This window comes from Branchiostoma lanceolatum, chromosome 4, assembly GCF_035083965.1.
Source record: "Branchiostoma lanceolatum isolate klBraLanc5 chromosome 4, klBraLanc5.hap2, whole genome shotgun sequence".
NCBI lineage: Eukaryota > Metazoa > Chordata > Leptocardii > Amphioxiformes > Branchiostomatidae > Branchiostoma > Branchiostoma lanceolatum.
This window is the reverse complement of record NC_089725.1, coordinates 18,993,369-19,015,846: the sequence shown is the minus strand read 5'-3', so window position 1 is coordinate 19,015,846 and position 22,478 is coordinate 18,993,369. Positions and strand designations below refer to the sequence as shown.

The 22,478-nt window shown below is 45.2% G+C and overlaps 1 protein-coding gene across 1 annotated transcript; it reads left to right on the top strand.

The window, feature by feature from the left end:
- Nucleotides 1–1,805: 1,805 nt before the first annotated feature.
- LOC136433132 (uncharacterized) lies at nucleotides 1,806–22,058 on the top strand. The gene is made up of 7 exons (XM_066424980.1): nucleotides 1,806–3,192; nucleotides 9,999–10,195; nucleotides 17,785–17,883; nucleotides 17,973–18,106; nucleotides 18,342–18,534; nucleotides 18,873–20,207; nucleotides 20,499–22,058. The coding sequence occupies exons 1-7, from the start codon at nucleotides 2,247–2,249 to the stop codon at nucleotides 20,598–20,600; spliced, it is 3,006 nt and encodes a 1,001-aa protein (XP_066281077.1). The 5' UTR covers nucleotides 1,806–2,246; the 3' UTR covers nucleotides 20,601–22,058.
- The last annotated feature ends 420 nt before the right edge of the window (nucleotides 22,059–22,478 follow it).

Genomic DNA, 22,478 nt, shown 5'->3' with positions numbered 1-22,478 from the left:
CCACTTCTTGCATGGGGAGGAGTATGGCTAAACATGCTGTATTTGCTCAGGGGCAAATGACGGCCTTTCTAGTGAATGTGTGCATTTGCTGTCACATTCGTCCTACGATTTGTTTTCGTTGCATTTTCAGCGACGCCATGACAGACCATCCACAAGGATCTACGGCAACCTTTTCCGCCACAAGACGGCTGGATTATGAAAGAACACATCCCAGACTTACACAAACATGCCCTCAATCTGCTGTGTCGTAAACCTACCGTCACCATATGACGATTGTGAGTGGGCCCTCAGAGATGAATGCGCCCAGTGGGGATACGTACAAGTATAGCCATAAACAAATTAACAAGACAGGGCCGCATAAATGTCAACAGTTATCATAAGTAAGTAGTCCACACCGTGACACAAACTGGGTTTGACATATGGTTTTATGTAGGTGGTTTTGGTTTCTAAAAGTGGCACAATTTCCCTTTGAGATAACTCCAGACGAAAAAGACCCAAGTGCCTCGTAAAAACCGCGGCAAAATTTACAACTTTTATAAGTGGCCGGAAATATGAATATTTCAGCGATACAATATGCGCCAATAAATTTTCATTGCGTTCCTATTCATATTGAGAATACATTAATCATACAATTTTAATTGTATGATTAATGTATTCTCAAAAGAGAAGCGTTCGCGCCGCGCAGGGGCACTAGCCTAGCCTCCAAATCAGGCTCCGCGGTGGGAGTCTTTTTGTTGATTTCGTCCTGTTATCTCATAGATACATTGTTCTGATGGCTGCCGTCTCCTGCAACATTTGGCTGCGTAGGAATGGGAACCAACAGAACACTATTCCTGTCGAGAATCAGGCGGTAATGAGCACGTAACGGCAGTAGTTAGATAACCGAGAAGCCTGGTGTGGAGACTAGGCCGCGCCTGTGTACGTAAGGTCCCGGTTCAGCACGTTTATTAATTACTCGGGATTACCGTTGTTATTCTCAAAGGCCGCGGGCGGTAAAACGATCGATCCCAATGATGCCCCGGCAGATAATTTGTTTCTGACAAGCTCGCGTAACGATGCAGGCTTGTAGAATGGCTCATTCCGTCCTTGGCGGATTTTGTACTACAATTATAAGGTCCTTTACGAGGATTACGGACTGTAACCTAAGCATTAACGTCCCTCGGTTCTTGCTGAACTCACGTTATTCATGGATTACTTTGTGGAGAGTTTTCTTAACTTATTACAGCTGTGAACAGGGAGCAATTAGAGTAGCACAAGCGCGCTTTTAGGTCTTTCTTGGGCATGGGAGGAATATGAAGATCCCCCAAATGAGCTGGTACAGCCTAAGTAAAGAACGACCCCCAAAACCGCCCCAATTTTACCGCCAGCCGTCCTAACCGGGATTGCCACCGGGCAAAGACCATTCCGAACGTCCTGTTTCTTTACTTCGGAAAGCGATGAAATGTCAGAGGTCACGAGCGATACAGGAGATAGAGGAGGGCTTGTTATATTGGCAATCTGCGAATTGCTTCCCGGGCTAGCCTCCATGCCAGGCTTTACGGTTGGCGCTTCGCTATTGCAATATTTTACTGATTACGACCACATACTTTTTATGGTTTATACATCTATAGTGTTATCTATCAACGAAAGCGGGAGCCATCTGAACAATGTCACAATTAGAAAACAGTGTGTAAGTCAACAAAAACTCGCGACCTTAAAACGTCAACCGCGAAGCCTGCTTCAGAGGCTAGAATTGCTTTCTGGATCCGACTGCGAAGAGCCTTTCGCATTAAGGTCGACAAGAGCGGAATAAAATATTTCAAAAAGCCGCGTTTTGTGGGATCCTGCCGCGCGGACGCCCCTTTTGTGATGTGCATATTCATTACGTTCATCAAGCTCATCCAACCGTGCTGTTTGTGTGGAATTTAAATTGCATGTGAGTCTGCGGCGCGTGCGTCTAAGGCTAATGATCTTACATTGACTCACGCTCAGCACTACAGCTACACACGCCCTGGTAGGATCGGCAGTTTCAGCCGTCGCTACTTCTTTGAGGCGTAGAGAGAGAAACGCGTCGCCAAGGATATGCCTGGGCTGAAGAGTGGCAACGTGTAGAATTGTGGGAGAGGCACGCGGGTCGCGTGGCGGCCATGAGAGCCGATCGCAGCCGGTAATAGGTGCTTGAACCTGTCGGTTCCACGGGTCACGTCATCGGAAGGCATTGTTGATTGTGTATGTAGCGATATGTATGACTAGATGGAGGGGCTTTAATGGAGACGAATTCGACAGACAACGACGGCCTGGGGTTCTCCCCGCCCGTCCGCTCTATAGACCTGACCCTGACCGTGGCCATCTGTACCGTAGCCGGGATGATTCTGGTCGGGAACAGCGCGTTCCTATGCCGGCGGCGCCGTCCTAAGGAAGGCGCCGTTAACATCCTCCTTCTGGACAACCTGGCGGGCTCTAACATCGGGCTGGTGGTGTATCTCTCCGGCCTGGTGACGGGTGATTTCCTGCACCATAACGGCCACCTGTCCGCGGCGTCGCTACAGATCCTGTGTAACGTGGAGGGCGTCCTCGGCATCCTGTTCTCGGAGCTGTCCCTTTGGCTCAGCCTGACCATCACCATCAGCATGTTCGCCCGCCAGGTCTGTCCACGCAGAATGCGCCGCGGCAAGGACTACCTCCCCGTCTACAAAGTCATCGCCATCGCAGAGTGGATGACCGCCCTGATCTTAGCCGGCTTCCCTCCTGCTCTGTCCATCTTCTTCAGTAAGGACCACGCGCCGACTGTCACGACGTACCACGAGGTATTGTGCCTGCCTAAGGGAAGCAAAACCGAGCACAAACTTGAGTTCACTCTCTTCTTAAACTGTGCTATCGTGCTGACCATCTTCGTCTGCCTGTCCGCAGTGCCTTGTTGTATCAGGGGACAGTTAAAGAAGGCCTCCCTGCCGATGGAGGAGAGGATAATAAAGCGGGACGCGGCGGTGTTCGCGAGGATGGGGGCGGCGGTGCTGATCATCGCCATCCCGTGGGTGCCCGCTCTGGTCATGTTCGCCATGACTTACTTCGGGATCAGGATCAGACAGACCGTCCTACAGTGGACCCTGTGGTGTGTTCTACCGTCCGGTCCCGCCATGTTTCCCGCGGTTTACGTCATCGTGATGGAGAGTACCCGGTGCCGACACCTCCTCAAGTCGTGCAGAGACAAATGTGAGTCATCATAACGGTTCATTTCATCAGCCAAACAGATCTAGATCCAGACAACTGATATTCTTAATTAGGGTATTACTAATATTACATATGCCTTTGTGATTAGCCTCCTCAATATTCCTATCTACTATTTATTATTATTTCACAAATACCCCCTTCCCATCCCACCATATTGGCTTGTCGGAAGTTGCCTGAGAAACAGGTAATTTTTACTTGAGGAAAAACAATAAACTAAAACTGAATCTGGAAGGGCAACTCTGAAGTGAACAGTTGAGCTATGCCTTGAAAAGTAATACGACGGTTTCTGTGATTATCCTTAGGCCTTGTATTTCAACTTGTTGCTGGATGTAACATTGTGAGAAGTTTCATATACATGTATCATCTAAAGGATCTGTTTTCCTCTGATAGAATAGCATCTATATTTTGTCATGACGACTTACTATACCTCCAGTTTCTTTCCAAATTTGAAACGGCCAACGTTACGAAGGCGAAGTTTGAATACGTCGACATCTGTAGGTTATCATTTGGTAATAAACCATGTCCCGTAATTGATATTCTGCAATCCCATGCCAATTGTAGTTGCCAAGCTTGGAGAGCACTTCAGATGGCAATACACCACGGGGCATAAATATAATGGCATGAAAGTAGAATTAGAATATGTATAAATTGATAACAATCCGACGACGTGCGGCATTCTGCTGTGGTGGAAGCTTTAATCTTTGTATCAACGTGAGTCAATTTTGGCAATTAAACGCACTCACTGGCTCAGCAGCTAACCCCCACATCACTCACACAAACCGCCGAGTCAGCGCTTATATCGGTGTTTAGATAAAGTTGATTTATAATTCCCCACGTCGGCACAGACCGCCGACGGCTCCGTTGAGATTAGCAGATGTTTTATTGGATCACCATTAATTTCCACGGACTCGACGCTACACAGTTCCTTATCTGTTTAATAACGCGTCTGACATTTAATAGTCACGACATTGCGTGTATCTATATTTAGGGAAGAGATATGGATAGTATACCCTGCAACCGTACGATCCTGGCTCTAAGGCAACCATACTTTCTGCAGATCTTTCCAAGAAATCTTAGGTCACACAATTCAATTTCTTTGGTGCTCGGACATGTTCAAGTTGAATATTAGCAAGAGGACAAAACGGAAAGTGATGACTGGGAGGAAAATTTGAATCTGACTTTATTCACTCACGAAATGAAGCTGTGTGTACCAATTAACAAACTTTCCCTTCAGACATGTTCCCGGTCCAGCGTTTTGTTTTGTTGCTGTTTATAACCCAGAACCAGGACATTAACTTGGTGGGACATGACATACGCCCAACTGTTATAAACCTTCTAGTGCCCCGGCGTGTCCCCGATACAGACGCATTAAGTTGATGCCATTTAGACCTTTTCCCTTACACCTCCGTACAGTTAATGGTATGAGATCAGCCGCTGCTATAGATCACGAGCAGGAGCGAGCTGTAACAGATGTTCAACCAACACAACTTATGTGTTAGTCTCGAAGCAGCTGTACGACTCTTTCTTGTTTTGCACGTATTCAGTTTTCAGCGCTTCTTAGTTTCTATAATGTCTCTCTAGTGCTGCATTACTTTCTGCCCACCGGAAAAATAGATCTAGTGTACCACAACAGATAAATGTGCCACAACAAATAAATTTGATGTTTTCATTTGCACATGATGATACACGAATAGACTGATGTAAAACGATAAGAACAGGAAAATGACGTGCTGTGGGTTAACTTATATCTCCCGTCATCTATACTTAGCTTTACATTGTGTGTGAGAGGGAAGCTGACGTGTTTCCGCGGAGTTGAGAATACACATATGTAATAGCAGCCGGCAGTGGCGATGCGACAGGTGTTTGGCCCGAGGTCACGCGATCGATTACTAGTATACAGCACTGACAGAACTCCACAGCGCTAACGTTAGCACCACGCTCTCTACTATGGCAGTACACTTTACTTGCACTAACACCGTAGAAAACTAGCATCCACCACGGGGCGTATGGATCGTAGAATTCGGCAGAAAAGGGAATAATTAGCCAGTAGAGTCAGTCCACGGTGAGGATCACATTTCGCCCGTGTGCAAATGAAATCCTGGCAAATATCCTCCCTATAGCCGGCGTAGTTAGTCTGGTAGAGACTAGTAGAAAACTATGATTCTACATAATTATTAAGTTCCTTGATTTTTGTCATAGTACAACTTTGAAAATAAGCTGCAAAGCGTACCCCAAACTTAACTATCTATTCCATAGACACAAGCGCACTGATAACCCAAAACAACAAAATCGTCCATGACAGTCTTTTTCTTGACTATCCTGTACTCGGTGTCCCGTGTTCAAACAAACTGACGCGGTTGAAAAAATGGCTTGGTGCGGCAATAAGTTTTACTCGCTAACTAAATAGAACTTTTATGCCACATATCTCTGTAACACGCGGCGTTACAGTGTCTTTGGCGATACAATCTCCCGCATGTCGGTGTGATAAAAGCCTTAACCACTTTGAAATAGCGCTTAGATATTTGATAGCTGCAACAAAAGTCACCACGAACGAAATTGGGCAATTTGAACGACCTATCTTCTGTCAAAAGACTCCATCTAACTCCCGCTTTCTCGTGTTGTAAATGAGACGTATATCTGCTCGGGCGGTCACAGTTTTAGGAGAAACCTATCAGGGATAAATGGTTTTCCCTCCATAAAAAGGCACGCACGCTTGAGGAGGTGTTCATCTCCAGGCACCCTCCTGGTTTTCATCACGCGTCTCTCTCAGCGTTCCTCTGGCACTTAAAGGGAACGTCGTAACGTTTCAGCAAAATAGCCACAATCATCATTGTATCTTCCACATATCACTATTCCAATAATGATATATTTTATGATGCCTTGGACGGAATAAATGGCTACTGGTTCGTTCACCATCTTGGTCCTGTTATAACTCCTTGCTTGTAAAGATCGACCCTAAAAGTGAAACCTTTTAATATCAAAGTTTCACGGATGGCAAACTGCTATGCTGTTGAAGTCTTACAGCTGCGGCTTTATTACGCTCTCCTCGCAGTTTCACGTCTATTTGACTGACACGTTTCTGTATCGCCTGAAATACGCACTAGATTTATGTTTGTTCAAATTGGCACAGGAGACGCGCTTTGTATCTATTCTGTCAAATGTTATGATTCTGTGTGTTTGAATTGTTTATTCTTACACGATTTTTCTGCGTTTAATAGTTAGGATCTAATGTTCGGAGCCATCGCAGAAAATTAATCTATATCAAATCGAAATCTGGCAGGAAATCAGCTCCGTGCAGGTGCGGGGGAATGAATAACCATCACTCGTTGTCAGAACCGCCCGCACGTCCAAATATTGCATGTGCGAGTCCCTGAGGGCGCGCTCACGGGAGCGGGGGTCTGCCCGGGCCTCGTGCCGTGCGTAGTTAATAATCGTGGGAAAACACCTGTACACCCCAACGACGTGAGGCGCATTACATCAGGGGATGGTGCATTCCGAAATGTGGCTGGATATACCGAGATGTGGTTTTACCCTGGCGATTGTTTGGAACATAAATGAAATTATTACAAATCGGGATTCCTTTCATTATCTCCGAGCAGATGTTGAAAACAGCGTGTCGTTTTTTAGCTACCCCGTATTTTGTGACCCACAGACATCCCTCAATAGTTAGAAATGTTAGACAAACACATGGAAATGCATAGGTCTGGCGGACCTGCAGGCACCATCTCATTCATCGAACCGCTCATTTTGATGGACAGCTAGGATCAGTCACTATCATCGTATGTGATATATTTAAACGGTGTCCTTAATAAACGTCACAGACCCCGGGGCAGGCTTACATAAGCACCATATGTCACTACAGGTTTCTGTTTCCATGGAAACACATCGATTGACTTCAAAGACGTCATTCCAGATGTTTCCTTTCCTCTTTCTCTTGTCATCAAATCCCGCCTCCACACACAGCGACTGCGCCATGAAAGTAAAGGACAGCTGGCATGTTGTGTGCTGATACTTTATCATCGATCGCCGGCAAAAATGTGAATCAAGGGCATATGTACGTATATACGCGTTTCAAGCGCAACGTGGAGTTTATCTATGAAACTTGGCTAAAGCGCTTCAAAACCCTTACTCTCCGTGTGTTATCATGTAAGCAGTTCCTTATGGAGACGGATACGTCGACTGTCCTCAAACGATCGGAGTAGAAAACGTCTCTATTCCGCGTCTCCACTACAAGCTTGGCTATCTCATAAAAACGACCTCAAGTCTGTCTCTGGGTCAAGCTGAGAGATTTAGATAAGATGAGACAGTGCGTGATTGGCAGTTGTCTGCATTCTGTTTTAACGGACAGCCGTTCAGCATCAATGACAACTCCAACTAATGTCACTATGAAGGAAACGAGAAGAATTTTCTAGCCAATTTTCCATTCGCGAAAAATATTCACATTCTACTCGTCATTGCAGAAATAAAGATGCCTAGATAAAGGCGTATGAAGATTCTTTCAAGTAATTTGGGTTTGCTGTACATTCATTTGAAATGGAGAGTTTCAAACATTGAAAGTGTTGCTACAATTATTACGACACATCTGGCGGTAACATTTCCTAATGGTATCTAAGTAAGCAAATATCATCTCTTTGCCTTTCTCAATATTTCATAGATCCTACTTTGATAGCTGCAAATATAGTTACTTTTATCATGTCCAATTTGGCACCAAATGAAGAAAAAGACAAAGCCAAGCGAAGAGTTTCAAGACATGAGCAGAGCATGATCTACAGCAAAGTCTATGCCCGGCCCTGCCTTAGATCTACACACAAATTGTGTTTTGCGGACCCGTCAGAGTAGACAGGTCGGCACCGCCTGTCCCCGGAGTTATGCAGGACTAGTCTGTGATACTTGGCGTCATGGATGTACCGCACCGCGGATGGAAGAACAATGGCCGCGCGCCTGGTGAGCAGGATTAGACTTTGGCTTTGAGGTGACTACAGGAACTAATTTTACGATCGACATTCAAGCGTAGCCTGGTAATCAGCCTCGTTCAGTTTCCGATCCGTCACTACCCTGTGGACACAAGCCTGAAACGAATGGATACATCATACAAGGCAAATCTCTGTGCGTAGTGATTCTAATCTATTTCCCGACATAATAAAACATAAATCTTTTCTCGAGATGTGGAAGATGGACAGGGATAGGCGGCATTACCCGTATTGCAGATCGAGACGTCGAGGAAAACCCATCTTGAAACTACCACAAAATGAGAGAATGTGTCCCAAAATGTCGGAAAATGAGCACAGGTGTCGTAAAGCGTCCTGTACCGGAACGAACCCATTTTCGGAGTATTGTGTCACGTTTTGATGTCCTTGAAGGATATCATCCCTGAAATTAGTATTGTTGCCAAGTGTAAACTCAATCCCTCGTGACTGTTTCTTAGCTTGATTCGAATAGCGATTTTGTGAAAAGGGAGCGAGGAAATGGAATAGGTTGAAATCTAACCATCTTGCCGGCAAACCGATCTCTGCTCGCCAAGATAACAACATATAGTAAGACCGCAGCAAGTAAATCTTATGGATGACATCACGCGCGCATTGATTTCCACCTGATTTTGACCAAAAAAGAACCCCCCTCCAGAGATGGTCCAACGTGATAAGCTGAAGTACCAAAATGGAAAATTATATCGTGTTGTGGCCTTGATTGTACTTGTAGAAGTGCCTGTAGTTATAGAAGTGAAACTAGCTCGATAGTCCAAAAATTGGCACCAATGTGCTAGCCATATGAATGTAGTTGCCAACTTGGTAAGTAATATCAGTGTACTACACTAGTGTCACTTTTTTCACTTCTTTGATACAGAAATGAAAGACTCGTTGGCTGTGATACCATGTTTTGTTTACGGTTTCTATTTTTAAAACATAGCCATCTTTTTTTAAAACCATCTCGCATTTGATTTGAAGTCTACAGAGGATGCCATCCATAAGGTGTACTTGCTGTGGCCTAAGAGAAAACACGCCAAGTTGAGATTGGCTCTATCTTTACGTGTAGTTGAGCGACGTAAAGTTTGTCGTCTGTTTTCGCACAAAATAGGCTGTTTTTGTCAGTCTAATCCGGATTAGTATAGCCGTGTTATCCACGGACGGCTCTGGGGACAGTACTGACGTCTGAAATACCGAGATAAAACGTTTGGATCGGTGCTTAGGCGATTATTCTGTGTACTGGCTCTATCCTATTAATGTCGGGCGGATCAGCAACAGATCTCGATTAACACCCTATGAGACTTGGACTGTTTAATGGTAATTTGTATAAGTACGTAGTAAATACACGATAACAACATTATGAAACACATATTATCTACACCAAAATGTGTCAGCAATAAAGACGCGTGAAACGAAAAAATGAAGAGTTTTAAGTGGAAGAAACATGCCAGCCTTCCTACACACAGCAACACACAGTACACAGGTGTCCTGTAAAGGGTTCAGGAATATTTTTTTTCTTTCAAACACTTCAATTATTTGAAACAATACAGTTATGGGTAACATGGAGTACCAGAGAACAGCTTAAGGGGAGAAAGTGGACAAATGGTGGACCAATTTGTTTTCTTGGAGGTCAAGGAAAGAATGCCGAAAGTGTGGTTTTAGTCGAGTTCCATTCAGCACCAAGGAGAGCACCAATGGCGCTAGTTTTGATAAGCCCTTTGTTGTCGATCATTTAATCATGATTGCTTCCAGATGGATCGGTGAGTAGAGCTGAAGCTCCGTGAGCTGATGTCGCACAGTTTTAATCCTTTATTTGTTTGTTTTCAGGGCGGAAAGGTGAAAAGTACAGTCTGAAGCTCCGTGAGCTGACGTCACAGATGAGTCTGCCATCCCTCGCCTCCAAGACGTGCCTGCGGGAGTCCACCCTGATGAAGGAGGGAGTGGCCGCCGCGGCTGTGGGAGAGGCACCGTCAGAGGTGGAGTGGACGGAACTCTTACAACCGTGTGCCGGACCTCATGACCAGGTAGGGCCGGGGCTCATACACCACAGAACGCAGCGAGCCCGTGCTCTCGCGGAATCCATGAATATTGACACGGGTATGACGTCCCTTTGATGTAGAGTAATGTTACGTCCCTGCTGATCCCTGCTGCACAGATACATTAACGTTAGGTCGATCTGATGAGGCAGCACGCGATCCCTCTCCCTCAGGACGGGATCACAGAACTGTCAACATGTCCTCCAATATCTACTCAGGTATTACGTATACAGCGATGTAAGGGGCTCATTTACTTCCAAACCTTACGAACTTATCATGAGTCCTCTATTGGCTTCAACGACAAATTCAAAACAGCAAATTCATAATTGTTCCAGCGAATTGCATTCCTTAGTATCACATTGTTACGTGCAATTAGCCCCGGGAACGAACTTGCGACCAACTAAAAGCTTATTTCACATTGGCGCCCTTTCTCATATCTCGCCATTACAGCCTGTAAAATATTTGAAAGCCTATTTTCTCCAAATTACAGGAACATTTGCTGTCATTTGACACTATAGCTATGCTATTTTTGTGGGAGAATATAGCCCGGGCTTTGAATATATATCCCTATATATACATCATCACCCAGAATAACTCATTTCCCCTCTCAGTCTACATGTTCCTATAAGAAATACGAGAAACGAGTAAACTAATCAAATCGTTGCGGCCTCATCTTGTTTCGGCCTCACAATCCCTGACTTGTGTCATAAAAGGCGGCAGGAGGAAATTGTGCCTCGTAGATAACATTGAACCATTGGTCTGGTCGTAAAGTCCACAAATCCGGCATCATCTGGGGAAAGGCGTAATCTCGTAACAGTAATTTGTGACGAGAGCGCCCGGTGTTAATAACGGTTCGCTTCAAGGTGCTCGTCAACTCAAATTGGCGTGAGGACACGACGTGGAGAAAATAGTATCCATCAACTTCAAATTACTTGCAAAGGTCACTGCACGTTTTTGTGCCAGGAAAACGATTTTGCGGAGGAAGCGTTTTACGTGAATTTCATTTCCGCAGCTTCAATGCAGGCTATTACCGTTGATTTGAAGTGTTTATCTTTAACGCCCACAACTATGATTTTCCGGAATAGTTGAAGAAAATCGAGAAGTGCGAACTTTTACGGTTTGCGGAAGGCGGTCGAGAGGCACTCTGGTATAGTGGTTGGAAAACAATTTTAAGGGGAGGAGCAAGAAAATTCTATCGGGGAGGCAAGAGCGCAATTCGTTTAGTGATGCCATGCAGCCATGTTTTGAAACATTATTGTGGGACGTGCGGTGCTGCGTAGTCTGCACAAAGACGGCCCATTCTGTGGCAAAAGCAGCTGGCCAAGCGATGGAAGCAAGTAGCTTTTCATTTTGTCAGCTATGACCTAGCATGAAGAAACGATATAGTAGCAGTCCGAAATTCTCTTTACTTCTGGTAATTCATTGGGATTCAGGTGCCACAAGGCCCACAACTGAATTAAACTTCCAATTTCAAGGACTCAATATTTTTTTTATTAGCGAAAGTTTCATCTCTGACAGATGAAGCTTTATGGTATCAAAATTGTATCAAAGGGATTATTGGGCTCCAAACACAGCACAGATATCTTCGGTTCGTCTTCCCAGACTCCTTGGGGAAATGCTAGGAGTCTCGGTTTCCTGTGTGTAGCTCTGTGGCCCTCTTGGGCAAATCACCTATATGGACAATTTCTATTTTTTCGGCTTTAATATGTGTAGTTGGCGGAGTTATCGCTCGGACAATGCTGCAGGCTGGGCCGCATACTACACATAATCCATTTTCCCTGCAACCCACTGACTCTGGTGAACACTAGTCTATTTTATATACGATGGTCACCTTCACCTTATACAGCATAATAAGGGCTATAGAAAGAAATATATGCCGTCAGTAAGAGTATCACATCATTCACATGTACCTCACGCCCCCCCTTGCCGATCGTTAATGTCCATTTTAATCAACCGATTCGCTGTTGTGATATTCATTCTGCACATACATGAGGCAACTCTGCTTTTCCAGCAGGCTTCACGGATCGATCTATCAACCATGATGCGGCAAACATTAGTCATTCTCGTTTTGAACAATGGGGGTAAAACGCTGCAAACAATTACTTGTGAAGACCCAAACTAACAAACATAAAGGAATGAATTCAGTGCGTAATGTTCTTCACGTAACCCCTGAATAAACCAGTGTCTCAGCCAGGCTTACACGATCCCATTGCAGTGGCGGCGGACATAAATGATTCATCGCGCGCCCGGCCCCTCGCGACTTGCCGGCGACCGGTACTTGCTCCGCTACGTTGTGATAAAAGTGACGGACTCGTCTCGCTTCACACACTTCGGAAAGCAGACAGTAAATTTGCCGAAGAACGTTATCATTCACGGTGCAGTTGGGTCCTATGTGATGCTTCACCAACTGATACTTTGAACTGCGGAAGATCTTATCGGGTCCCCTTCAACAGACTTCTAGACGTTATCTACAACGCCGATATGGAGCCAGAAGAAGCTACACTGTCATCTTCACCACAATGTAACGTCAAATGAAATGGACTAACTAACCAAAGGACAAATGTACAAACAAACAAACAAACAAACAAACAGTTGTCCATGTATTGAGATGGAGGCAGGTGGGTTACCTTCTCTACTACACATCTAATCTTACATTTCAGTGAGGCACAAGAAGCGGGCGACGTCATAACTCTCGTTCCCGCCCAGAAACGCTGCAATAAAATCCAGTAACATAGATTGCAAATAACGTCCATCCATCAGGATCCCGGGATGGAGTCGATGTAGGTTAATGAAGGATGCGCGCCTTATCACAGCTGGCCATATGTTCGCTGGAGTTGATCAGTAATCGGCTGAGAGCTCGGCAACATCAGCGCCAAATCTCTCCAAACACGACTTCGGGGTCCGTCTGAGCGATTTGTAAATCCCGTGGCCAGACGACAGAATCCATCCTCTCTTGCCAGCGCCGCCGCTCACATTACACAAGGCGTTATATTAAACAAGCAGCTTGTTATAACGAATTGTGAGAATGGAGAGGATAAGAGGATGGACAGAACCATCTTCCGTCAAAAGTTTTAAAGGGAGCAGAGGGATTTCATAGATCAATATTACGGCGCCTTTTGTGCTCATCCTAAAGGTTTCACAGTTCTTGGGGATGAAAGTTTTAGAGTGTTGATGAATTCTGGACAACTTTGGTCAATCAGTCGTGAAAAAGCAGACGACAGAATGAGGGCACCAAATCGTCTGGATCAGTGGGGAGAAAACTTAGTCTCCAATTAGATGTTGGGAGGAAAGACCGTGCGCCATTTTTGAGTTAGTCAGGGCTGGGCAGGTAAAGAAGGTCTCGATATTCCTCTCTTTTTTGAAGATGACGAGAACCTTTACGTGTGGCTCGGAAAGAATGCTCAACTTCTATTATTAGAAGCAGCGTTTGATACCGGGGGTTCGTGATTTCTAAAGAATACTATGGTCCAGACAGACAGGTAACAAATTGTTGTCCGTAGATACGTGTGATGTTGCGTAATGCATCACTCCTGCTCGGCGGCGCGTCTAATAGAGACTTGGCGTCAGCCCAAAGTAGTACAAAAACGCGTCATTTCTCTTCCCTGCTCTGTGCCATGGAAAGCCATTGTATCTTACACAGAACTAAGACGCTCGGTGAAACAAGGAGCATGATTAAAGACACTCATGAATAAAACATCCACCCACTCTTCTTCTCTACAACAGAACTCGTTCCATTAAGATATCATCTTTATACTAGAGCATGTAATTCATCACCGTGATCATATATAATATAACAGTCCGCCTGTCGGGGTCCCCACACTACTAATCATACCAGACGTACGCCTTGTTACAGCGATCATCTAAATAATCACGACATATTGTTCTGCGGCAGGTGTAAGTACAATTACCGAAGGTTGGGGATAGAGACCGCACACACAAACACACAAAGGGATACCGGTTTATAAAGTATGAGCATTGTTTAAGCCAGACATGAGCCACCAGACTCTTTTGTATGGTGTACTTAAGACTGGCAGACAGGAAGACAGGAATAGATGAGCCTATCAGCTGATGTAAGTAATGATTATTGCAACAAAGGATCTGGGGAGGATACCTTAACGGTTACCGCGCCACTAAATAGTCTCTCAGGAAAAGAACGCATTGTGTCCTATGGTACAAAATAGGACGAATCGTTATACATTTGACGGCAGGCCTAATCTTGTAATGGAAACAGATGTCGACATTCTGTGTAGATTTGTGACTTCCGTATTCGCCTGTAGGTATTAAGTCGTCAAAAGAGATAGATCTCCTTCTCCAATATTGTATGAAGAAGTGGACTAACTACTTTCTTCACACCACATCTGGTCTTGTTGTAACCGTTGAAGTGCATTAAGCCTGATACAGCATAATCATGTCATATACCACGTGCGTTACGTTACAGATTCCAATCTTTGTTCCGAATAAGGTTTGTCAAGAAGGCTCAGTTTTTACTACATACGGATGGTTGGCGTGGTTAGCTCGAAAAAATAGTCCCGTTATTTTTTTTTCTTCTTTAAATCAGGCAATGGCTGGTCTTTAAGGCTAAGTAATAACTAAGCAATTTCGCCCTCTGGCAGCTTCATTTGACATTGTATCATCGTTTCTTTCAAAAGTACAAATGATAGGACGTGTCAGTCCTGCCGCCTTGGCAGAGGTTTGACTGTCTGCTTGGCTACTCGGCGTGTGGGGGACAGGGAAGGGCAGATAGCTGCGTGGAGAGAGCAGCGGAGTGGAGCATCAGCACATCAATAAATGTCGTTATGCGTCTCCTAGTACTTAGGGGGAGCTTTGTTCTCGTATTGTTAGGTATTATTAAAGAAGATGGGTAGCATAATGGCACGCTTATTGAAATATGATTAATGCTGGATGAAGCGATCAAACCAGCGGGTAGACGAGCTGGTAGAATTGATGAGTCCTGTGTGAACCGCACGTTAGACCATCCATCAAGATAACAAGAAGATGCTCTGTGATTATTCGGTAATTTTGTCATGAATACCCGCGCCCCTCCCAGCCGTGCATGGCGAGTGGATGTTAGACTCGCGCTGTGATGACCGGCGTTCACCACGTTATCGTTGTTTTATCATGAACAGAAACGAATACGACAAAGAAAGATGACACAACACTTTGAATGAATTGTGGAGATATGATATTAATATTTAAAAAACGTGAGTGGAAGTCTTCTAAGATTGTTGAGGGGGGGGGTCAGCTAAAGACAACGGCCTTGAGACACTCTCATTAGAATTCCTTTGAGCCCTGTTAATTACCAACAGAGCGTTCACCTGGCGCCTACAGAGCGTTTGGTGAAAGGATCCTGGGAGTAATAGTATCTCCGGACACAGTCGAATATCTGGCGGAAAAGTCACCGCAGTTTATTTCCATTTCCTACCGAGGAAAGTGGTGACAGGTATGATTTTCCTCTCGGTGCCTGACTGTTGCTTTCCCGGTCGGAGGGAGGGTGAGGTAATAAGTGAGGAAGGGAGATGGATCCTGCCCGTGAGCAGGGGAGACGGCGGCGCCTTGTTGTCCCTCTCCCAGAGAGGCTCGTATGTCCCTGTCGCATTTATCTCTAACGTTACAAAAGAAAGAAAGAATAAAATACAAACACGCAGATTGATGGGTTGAGTCCTTTGACCTTCAGGGAAGGGCCTAATTTGCCACGTGACCCTCTCTAAGGAAGAAGATACCATCGTCTGATCTCTAAAGGTCAAGTCAGGCCATGCTCACCTTCAAGGCGATGTTGTGAGGGTCTATTTCCTGACAGCAGAGTCTCAAACAAATAAATAAACAAATGAACCAACAAGCATATTGTGCCTCATATCAAATTTGACATTTTCGTTGTTTAACTCTATTTAAAGGGGCATATTGTGGCATGAACATAAAACAAAATTCTTTGTTTATGATTATTTTTCTACATCATTAGTTGAATATACCTTATTACACTGCACAGCAATATTCATCACGTACGGATGCGACTTTGTAGTGTCGTGCGAACGTCTTGAAAAAAATTATATACGCAATCCCCGCCGCCGCTTGAATTGGCCGCCATCTTGTCCAACATTCCGACGAACCACAGAACACGCGATCGAACGCCCGACGTTCTGAAGTTTGTTTACTTGTGGTGATTTTCCTGTGACGCTCGAACTACGACCATAACGGTCGATTCAGATTTTTCGTAGCGTTCTACGCTGGCTTATTTGCATATTAACTTGCGGGACGCAAGTTAATACGTAAATGAACCAGATTTTAAACGTTTTGCGTTTTTCGTCGTTTATCAATGGTGGAAATGTGACAAAATGACGGGAACATGTTGGAAATAAGTACCAAATAAGTTACAAATGTGAATCTTAGTGTAGATCTTTCAAATTCTTACTATTTGTAGTTTTTGCCCACCAGATTCTACAATATGCCCCTTTAAGAACGTTAGTTGGTCTGAATTAATTGCGTTTGGAGAAGGTTTTAAGTTGCAAGGTTTAGAAAATTTTTGTCCTTTCAAGTCAGTATATATTCTGTGAATACTAACTGCCTCCCAACCGATGATAAGTGACCTTTCCGAATGATGGATTACTTAAGGACATACTCCCGGTAATCCAATCACTTTCGTCCCGTCCAATTTCTACTGTAAATCCCTTTCCCCTGGATCCCGACTGCGCGCGGTAGGGAGGGAGGATTTGGAGTGAAAGCCTCGCCTGCTGGCTGCTCCTGATGATCCTGCTGATTTGGACCTCAAGGCCAGGGAGCGCTCTACTTCATTTGTTTGATTAGCCCCTGTGGACCTTACATTGTCGCCGTACTTCAGACAGGCTTTTCCTAAGATGGACAGACGGGCCGGAACAAGGTAGTGATTGGTGAGCGAGATTTGCGCTTGAAGTAGTTTGGATTCCCCTCAAGTCACTGATGGCACAGCGGGTGGTTGAATGGAGGGTTGAATCATGGAGGTCATAGAGGCAGGGGCATTGATACCTAACCTTTCTATAGGTTTACTTTGTTACATTGCAGAAAATTGAGCAAGAGAAAACGGTTGTCCTCCATTACATTCTCTACTTGTCTATCGTTGCTCGCATACCGACTCGTGTGTGCTTGTATATTGAATCCTGAAATTTGCGGAATGCTATTTCTGGTCGAATGATGGTAACGTTACCGTTTGTGATCATTTGGAAGACTGCAAAATGGAGCAGAAAAATCATCGGCTAAGCCAGGCCTTCAAGAAAGCTACAATTTGGACCACCATTTACACCAGATTGAAATGCAACATGTGTAGGCTTGTCTGGCCAGTACAATTTGTCTTCTAAATTGCAGAAGACGTCTTGTCCTCACTACTAGTATGCATGGCTCCTTACGCAGCATTGTGACGTGCATCCCATTCAGACAGCCGCTGGCGAACTGAAAGCTAATTCAAAGTCAAATGCCTCTATAAGCATAAACGTTATGACAGAGTGGGTTAACAGGGAATCATATTCATTGACATATTACCCTTAATCGTGCATATAGAAACACGTCAGAATGCTAGGTTTCACTCTTTCCATTTTACTCCTCTCCTCCAGCTCCTAGCGCTGGTGTTGTGGAGTGGTGAGGGGAACTCCATCCAGACGGGCACGCTGAAGCTATACCACCCCACACAGGCCAGGCGATGGGACACGGAGGTATGTGTGTTCGCTCGTATACGCTTAATATGCCGCACATTATACACTATCGATATCCATTAACCGCCCCCCCCTCATGTTGATCTCAGGTACAGATGGCTGCCAAGCTGGCGGTGCATCAGAGCCCGAACATCATCAGGTACCTGTGGAACTCTGACGACCACACCACCAAGGTGCTGCACGTGCCGAACAACTGGGTGGACCAGGTCTTCACCAGGAACAAGTGAGTGCCTGTATTACAAGAGCGACGAAATGAACCTTTCGGACCTGTGACCCTTAGAATCTATTATTCACAACCATCCCTGTGTGGTAGGTAGGGCGCAAATTAGGGCCTCTAGACTAATCGTTGAATCCGTAACGTCATTATCTTCGGAAACGGAAAACCTGCAAGATCAAAATAAAAAGACCTGTTTTTAGGGATTACAGCTAACAAAAGCCTTTCCTGTGTCCCCTGAAAGGTACATCTGTATCCAGACGTACGAGCACGGGTCGCTGCGGTTCTTCCTGCTGGAGCACCTGGGGCTGCTCACGGACCTGCTGGTGCAGATCGTCGCCACGGAGATCACTAAGGGCCTGGCCCACCTACAGAGTATTGGTATCGTCCACAACAGCCTCAGCGCCGCGTCGGTTCTGATCGGAGGAGACATGGAGGTTAGTTTCTCGTCTATTTTAGATTAACGTTATAGGTGAAAGGAAATTAGATAACTAACTAACTAACTAACGAAGAAGCGTTTTACAAAAATGTGTGCCAGGACAAAAAAGACCACCAAAAAAACGTACTCTTGTCTGCGACATTTTCATCCACACACACACACACACACACACACACACACACACACACACACACACACACACACACACACACACACACATACTGCAATACATCGCAGCAAACGTCAAAAAGCAGAAGAATTTTATCAATAATAGACAATAAAAATTCATTTCTGTTTTCTGACATGAGAATAAAACACCATATTCATCCATTCCAGCATAGCGTCATCTTGCGAGTTGCCATATCGGACTTTGACAGCTGCAAAGAAGCTCCCGTGCCAGACCCAGCGGGACAGGACGCAACAACGGCGGACGCCATTGGCTCATCCACGTCGGGTACAGGTTCTACATACGATATAGACATCCGGTCCTTGGCACTGATCTTACTCGAGATGCTGGCTCGGCTGCGGTCCCGGTCCTGGACAAGCCCCCAACGGACAAGGCAGTTCGGCAGCGGCAGGAGGAGCAGCAGGCTCCGGGAACGACTACGGGTGAGCGGCAGCGACCAGGAGACAACTCCCAGACTGGGGGAGGGGATCGAAGACACGAGCGCAGAAGAAGACGATGCGTTCGGAGAGGTCCAGCTACAGTGCTCCGGACTGAGGGAAAGTCTTTCGTACGATGCTGGTGATTCCAGAACATTTCCTCCCAAGAGCTTCCGAAAGGACAGCTTCAACTTGACGACGTTTATGCCAGAGTGCACAGAGCAGGCCGAGTCAGTCGTGTCTACCGGCCCGTCTTCATCTGGAATCCTGACCGGCAGGGGCCGGCGTCCCGACTCCGCTAACTCGTCTGTCTTTAACACCCTGGAGTCGAACAACGGCAATCGTCACGTCGTAGACATCAACACTACCTATGACTCCACCCTGTCAAGAAGCGATGAGGCAGAGTCAGACAATAAGTCTAGCTACACTTGGCCGAACAGTGTCGAAACGGGTGACACCATCTACTCCGTGGAGTCGGAGGGAACCACTGTTAGCAAACCGCTCTCCGTGACAGATGAATGTGACAATGACAAAAACGGTGCTGTGTTTGAAGGCATAACACAGGACTGTCTGACCGGGGTGAGAAGTCCCGAGAACCGAATCGTAGTCCAGGATTTCTCCAGCATCATCACGAGCTTGGACGGATTTGACGAAGAGGAACAGAAGGGAAGTGACGATTACTCCGAGGCCTCCACCATACCGGCTGGAGATGACAACCACTCTCTTTGTAACTCACAGCCATCCACCGTGTCCAGACAAGGCATCGTCCTCTCAGAGGCGTCCACACCGCCTGTCTGTAACTTTGACCTCTTCCTCTCCCCGGACACCATGTCGGCCTACCTAAGAGACGACGCCTCTGAGCGGCTGTACACGCGCAAGCCGCCCCGAACCTTCTCCTTCACCCAGGAGGAGCGGCTACCGTCCGCAGTGGGTCCGCACCACCTCCGGTACTGGCGGGAACTCCGGCTGATGTTCCCCTGGCTCCTGGAGGACCCGGCGTCGCTAGGCAACAAGCGGCAGCTCCAGAAGATCATCAACGTGCTGCGAAGTGGACTGGAGCTCAGAAAGGTAGGCTGGCGGTTTCATTGTACTTCCGCCATGATAGTACCGTGCTATCATGCTTTAGAAGCTAATGATGGAATTCAGCACCAAGGACAGGCATTAAACTGAGTTCCGAGACCTCCTACCTCATATCTCCAAATAGCTGGAGCTTTCTTTTCGAAGTTTTGTTTTGTACCAGGATGCTGTGAAATACACTTGAGGGAAAAACATTACGAGGTGTTTTATGCACGTTCGTAAGTCAACCATCTATACTTTAAGCAATTGTAAGTAACAATTAATGTTTCTCTCCTCTGATAGCTGCTGCAGATCATGACGCAGTGTCTGGTGAGCGACCCTGCGCCGGCCGTGGAGCAGGTGTTGGAAAGTCTCCGCCAGTGCATGCCGTCTACAGACATCTAGTTGTCTTTGCCAGTGTTCTGTAATGCCGTCAGTATCCGTCAGCGTCTATGAGTGTTCCGCAGTATTCGTCAGTGTTCGTAAATTTCCGCCAGTGTTCGGCTGTGCACGTGTGAGGTGTAGGGCAGTATTCCGCCGGGTTTATCACATTCAGCCCATTTGAGTGCAGTTACTCCCTCCTCTCTGGGTAAAATTTTAGACAGATTTATATTGAAATCAAGATTTGTTCTCGCTATCTTTCTGTCGGAAAAAAAGAATATAATTTTCAGCGATCTGCCAATAAAACTATGTTTTTGACTGAGACATCTTTGGACTGGATTATCTGCAGATCAAAGAAATAGTGGGGTATGTGAAAATCCTGTCTACACAAGACAAAAACAGGAAAAAAACAACCTGTTGCGGAAAGTCTTCTAGTTCTTTTGTAACTGACGACCAATGTCGATATTGCTTGTCTGAATCTGAAACAGATTGTTGAATATCTTGGTGACATTGCAAAATGTACCACTATCATCCCGAAAGTCTTTTTGTTAGGGGACTCTGGGGTTGTGCCATAGTGTACGCCTGAACGGTAATGCAGCAGTCTGTTGTCTAGACATGTCTATATCTCTGTTCGTTGTGCATGACATGAAGTTTTAGAGAATTATAAGACCAAGATGCAGATTCGTTGATACTGTATAAACGACGTCCTTGTCTAGAGGAATGACATAAACGGTAATATGAAAATGCCATACAAAAATTTACAGAGTAAGCAGGCACATTGATGTATCAGTATTAAGGAATGCCTTCCGCTATGTAACAAAGAGTTCTAATTGCTCGCTGATATCGTGGTGTGTCTGTACCACTAGTACTAATCATCAGTAGGTATTACGTGTCGTCTATGGATCAAAAATCCCACTAAAAGGATGCGATTGTTTCAGAAAGCCTAACATATGGTGTCGCTGCCTTGTGGACGTGAGTTGAAGGCAAATACCAGGCGTAACAACCGCTGAAACTGTCTTGCCGGACGTCACAATATATGAACGTTAATGTCTGAATGTTGATGTCATCTTGCTGTAACGTTACCTCAAAGAACTTTGTACCTCATTGTTGTTCGGCTAAGAAAAGTCTATCTTCTTATTAATCTTAATTTATTAAACGAGAGATAAAGCCCAATGGATGTAATTTTGACTTGTAACTGGAGCGATAATTTTGAATTTGCTAATGCATGAAAGTCATTTAAAACTAACTTTCTAACATTTTACAGCTTGAAATGGACTTATCTAATATAATGTTTGATGACGATGGCGATGTTAACGTTATGTGTACATTTCCTGATTATAGCTGTTTGTACATACACGTGTATATATACTAGTATGACGTAAATCAAGGTGAAACATTATGCCAAAGGTGGTTGTTGTACTTCTTGTATGTTTTGATATCACACGTTTGTACACTTGAATAAAAGTATGATCCTGACATGAATTGATGTTTTTTATGGGAGAAGATATCACGCAGACATTGCTGACTTGCTTTGTTCAGTTTCCTGACTTATCTTACAATAAACGCTCTGACATCAGAAGGATCCCTAGATAAAGTAAATAGAACAGCCTATGACGAAGTTCTGTTTTAGATAACAGTTCAAAACGGGTGTATAGATTGGATATACTATGATCCTAGACTCCCTAACAATGCTCTCCAAGCCTAATTTGGGAAAATGTCAATTTGACAATCTGCCCCATACACGCTGTGCACCTTGTTTTAAATGATCAGAGTTCCCAATTACAACCAATATTTCTCTTTCTTCTGTATACACTCCTGACATCACCCGTACAAACCTAGTACCTGTCACAGACTCAGTCTATGTTATGATTCATGGCAATACTTCAGGACCCCCTCTAGGGA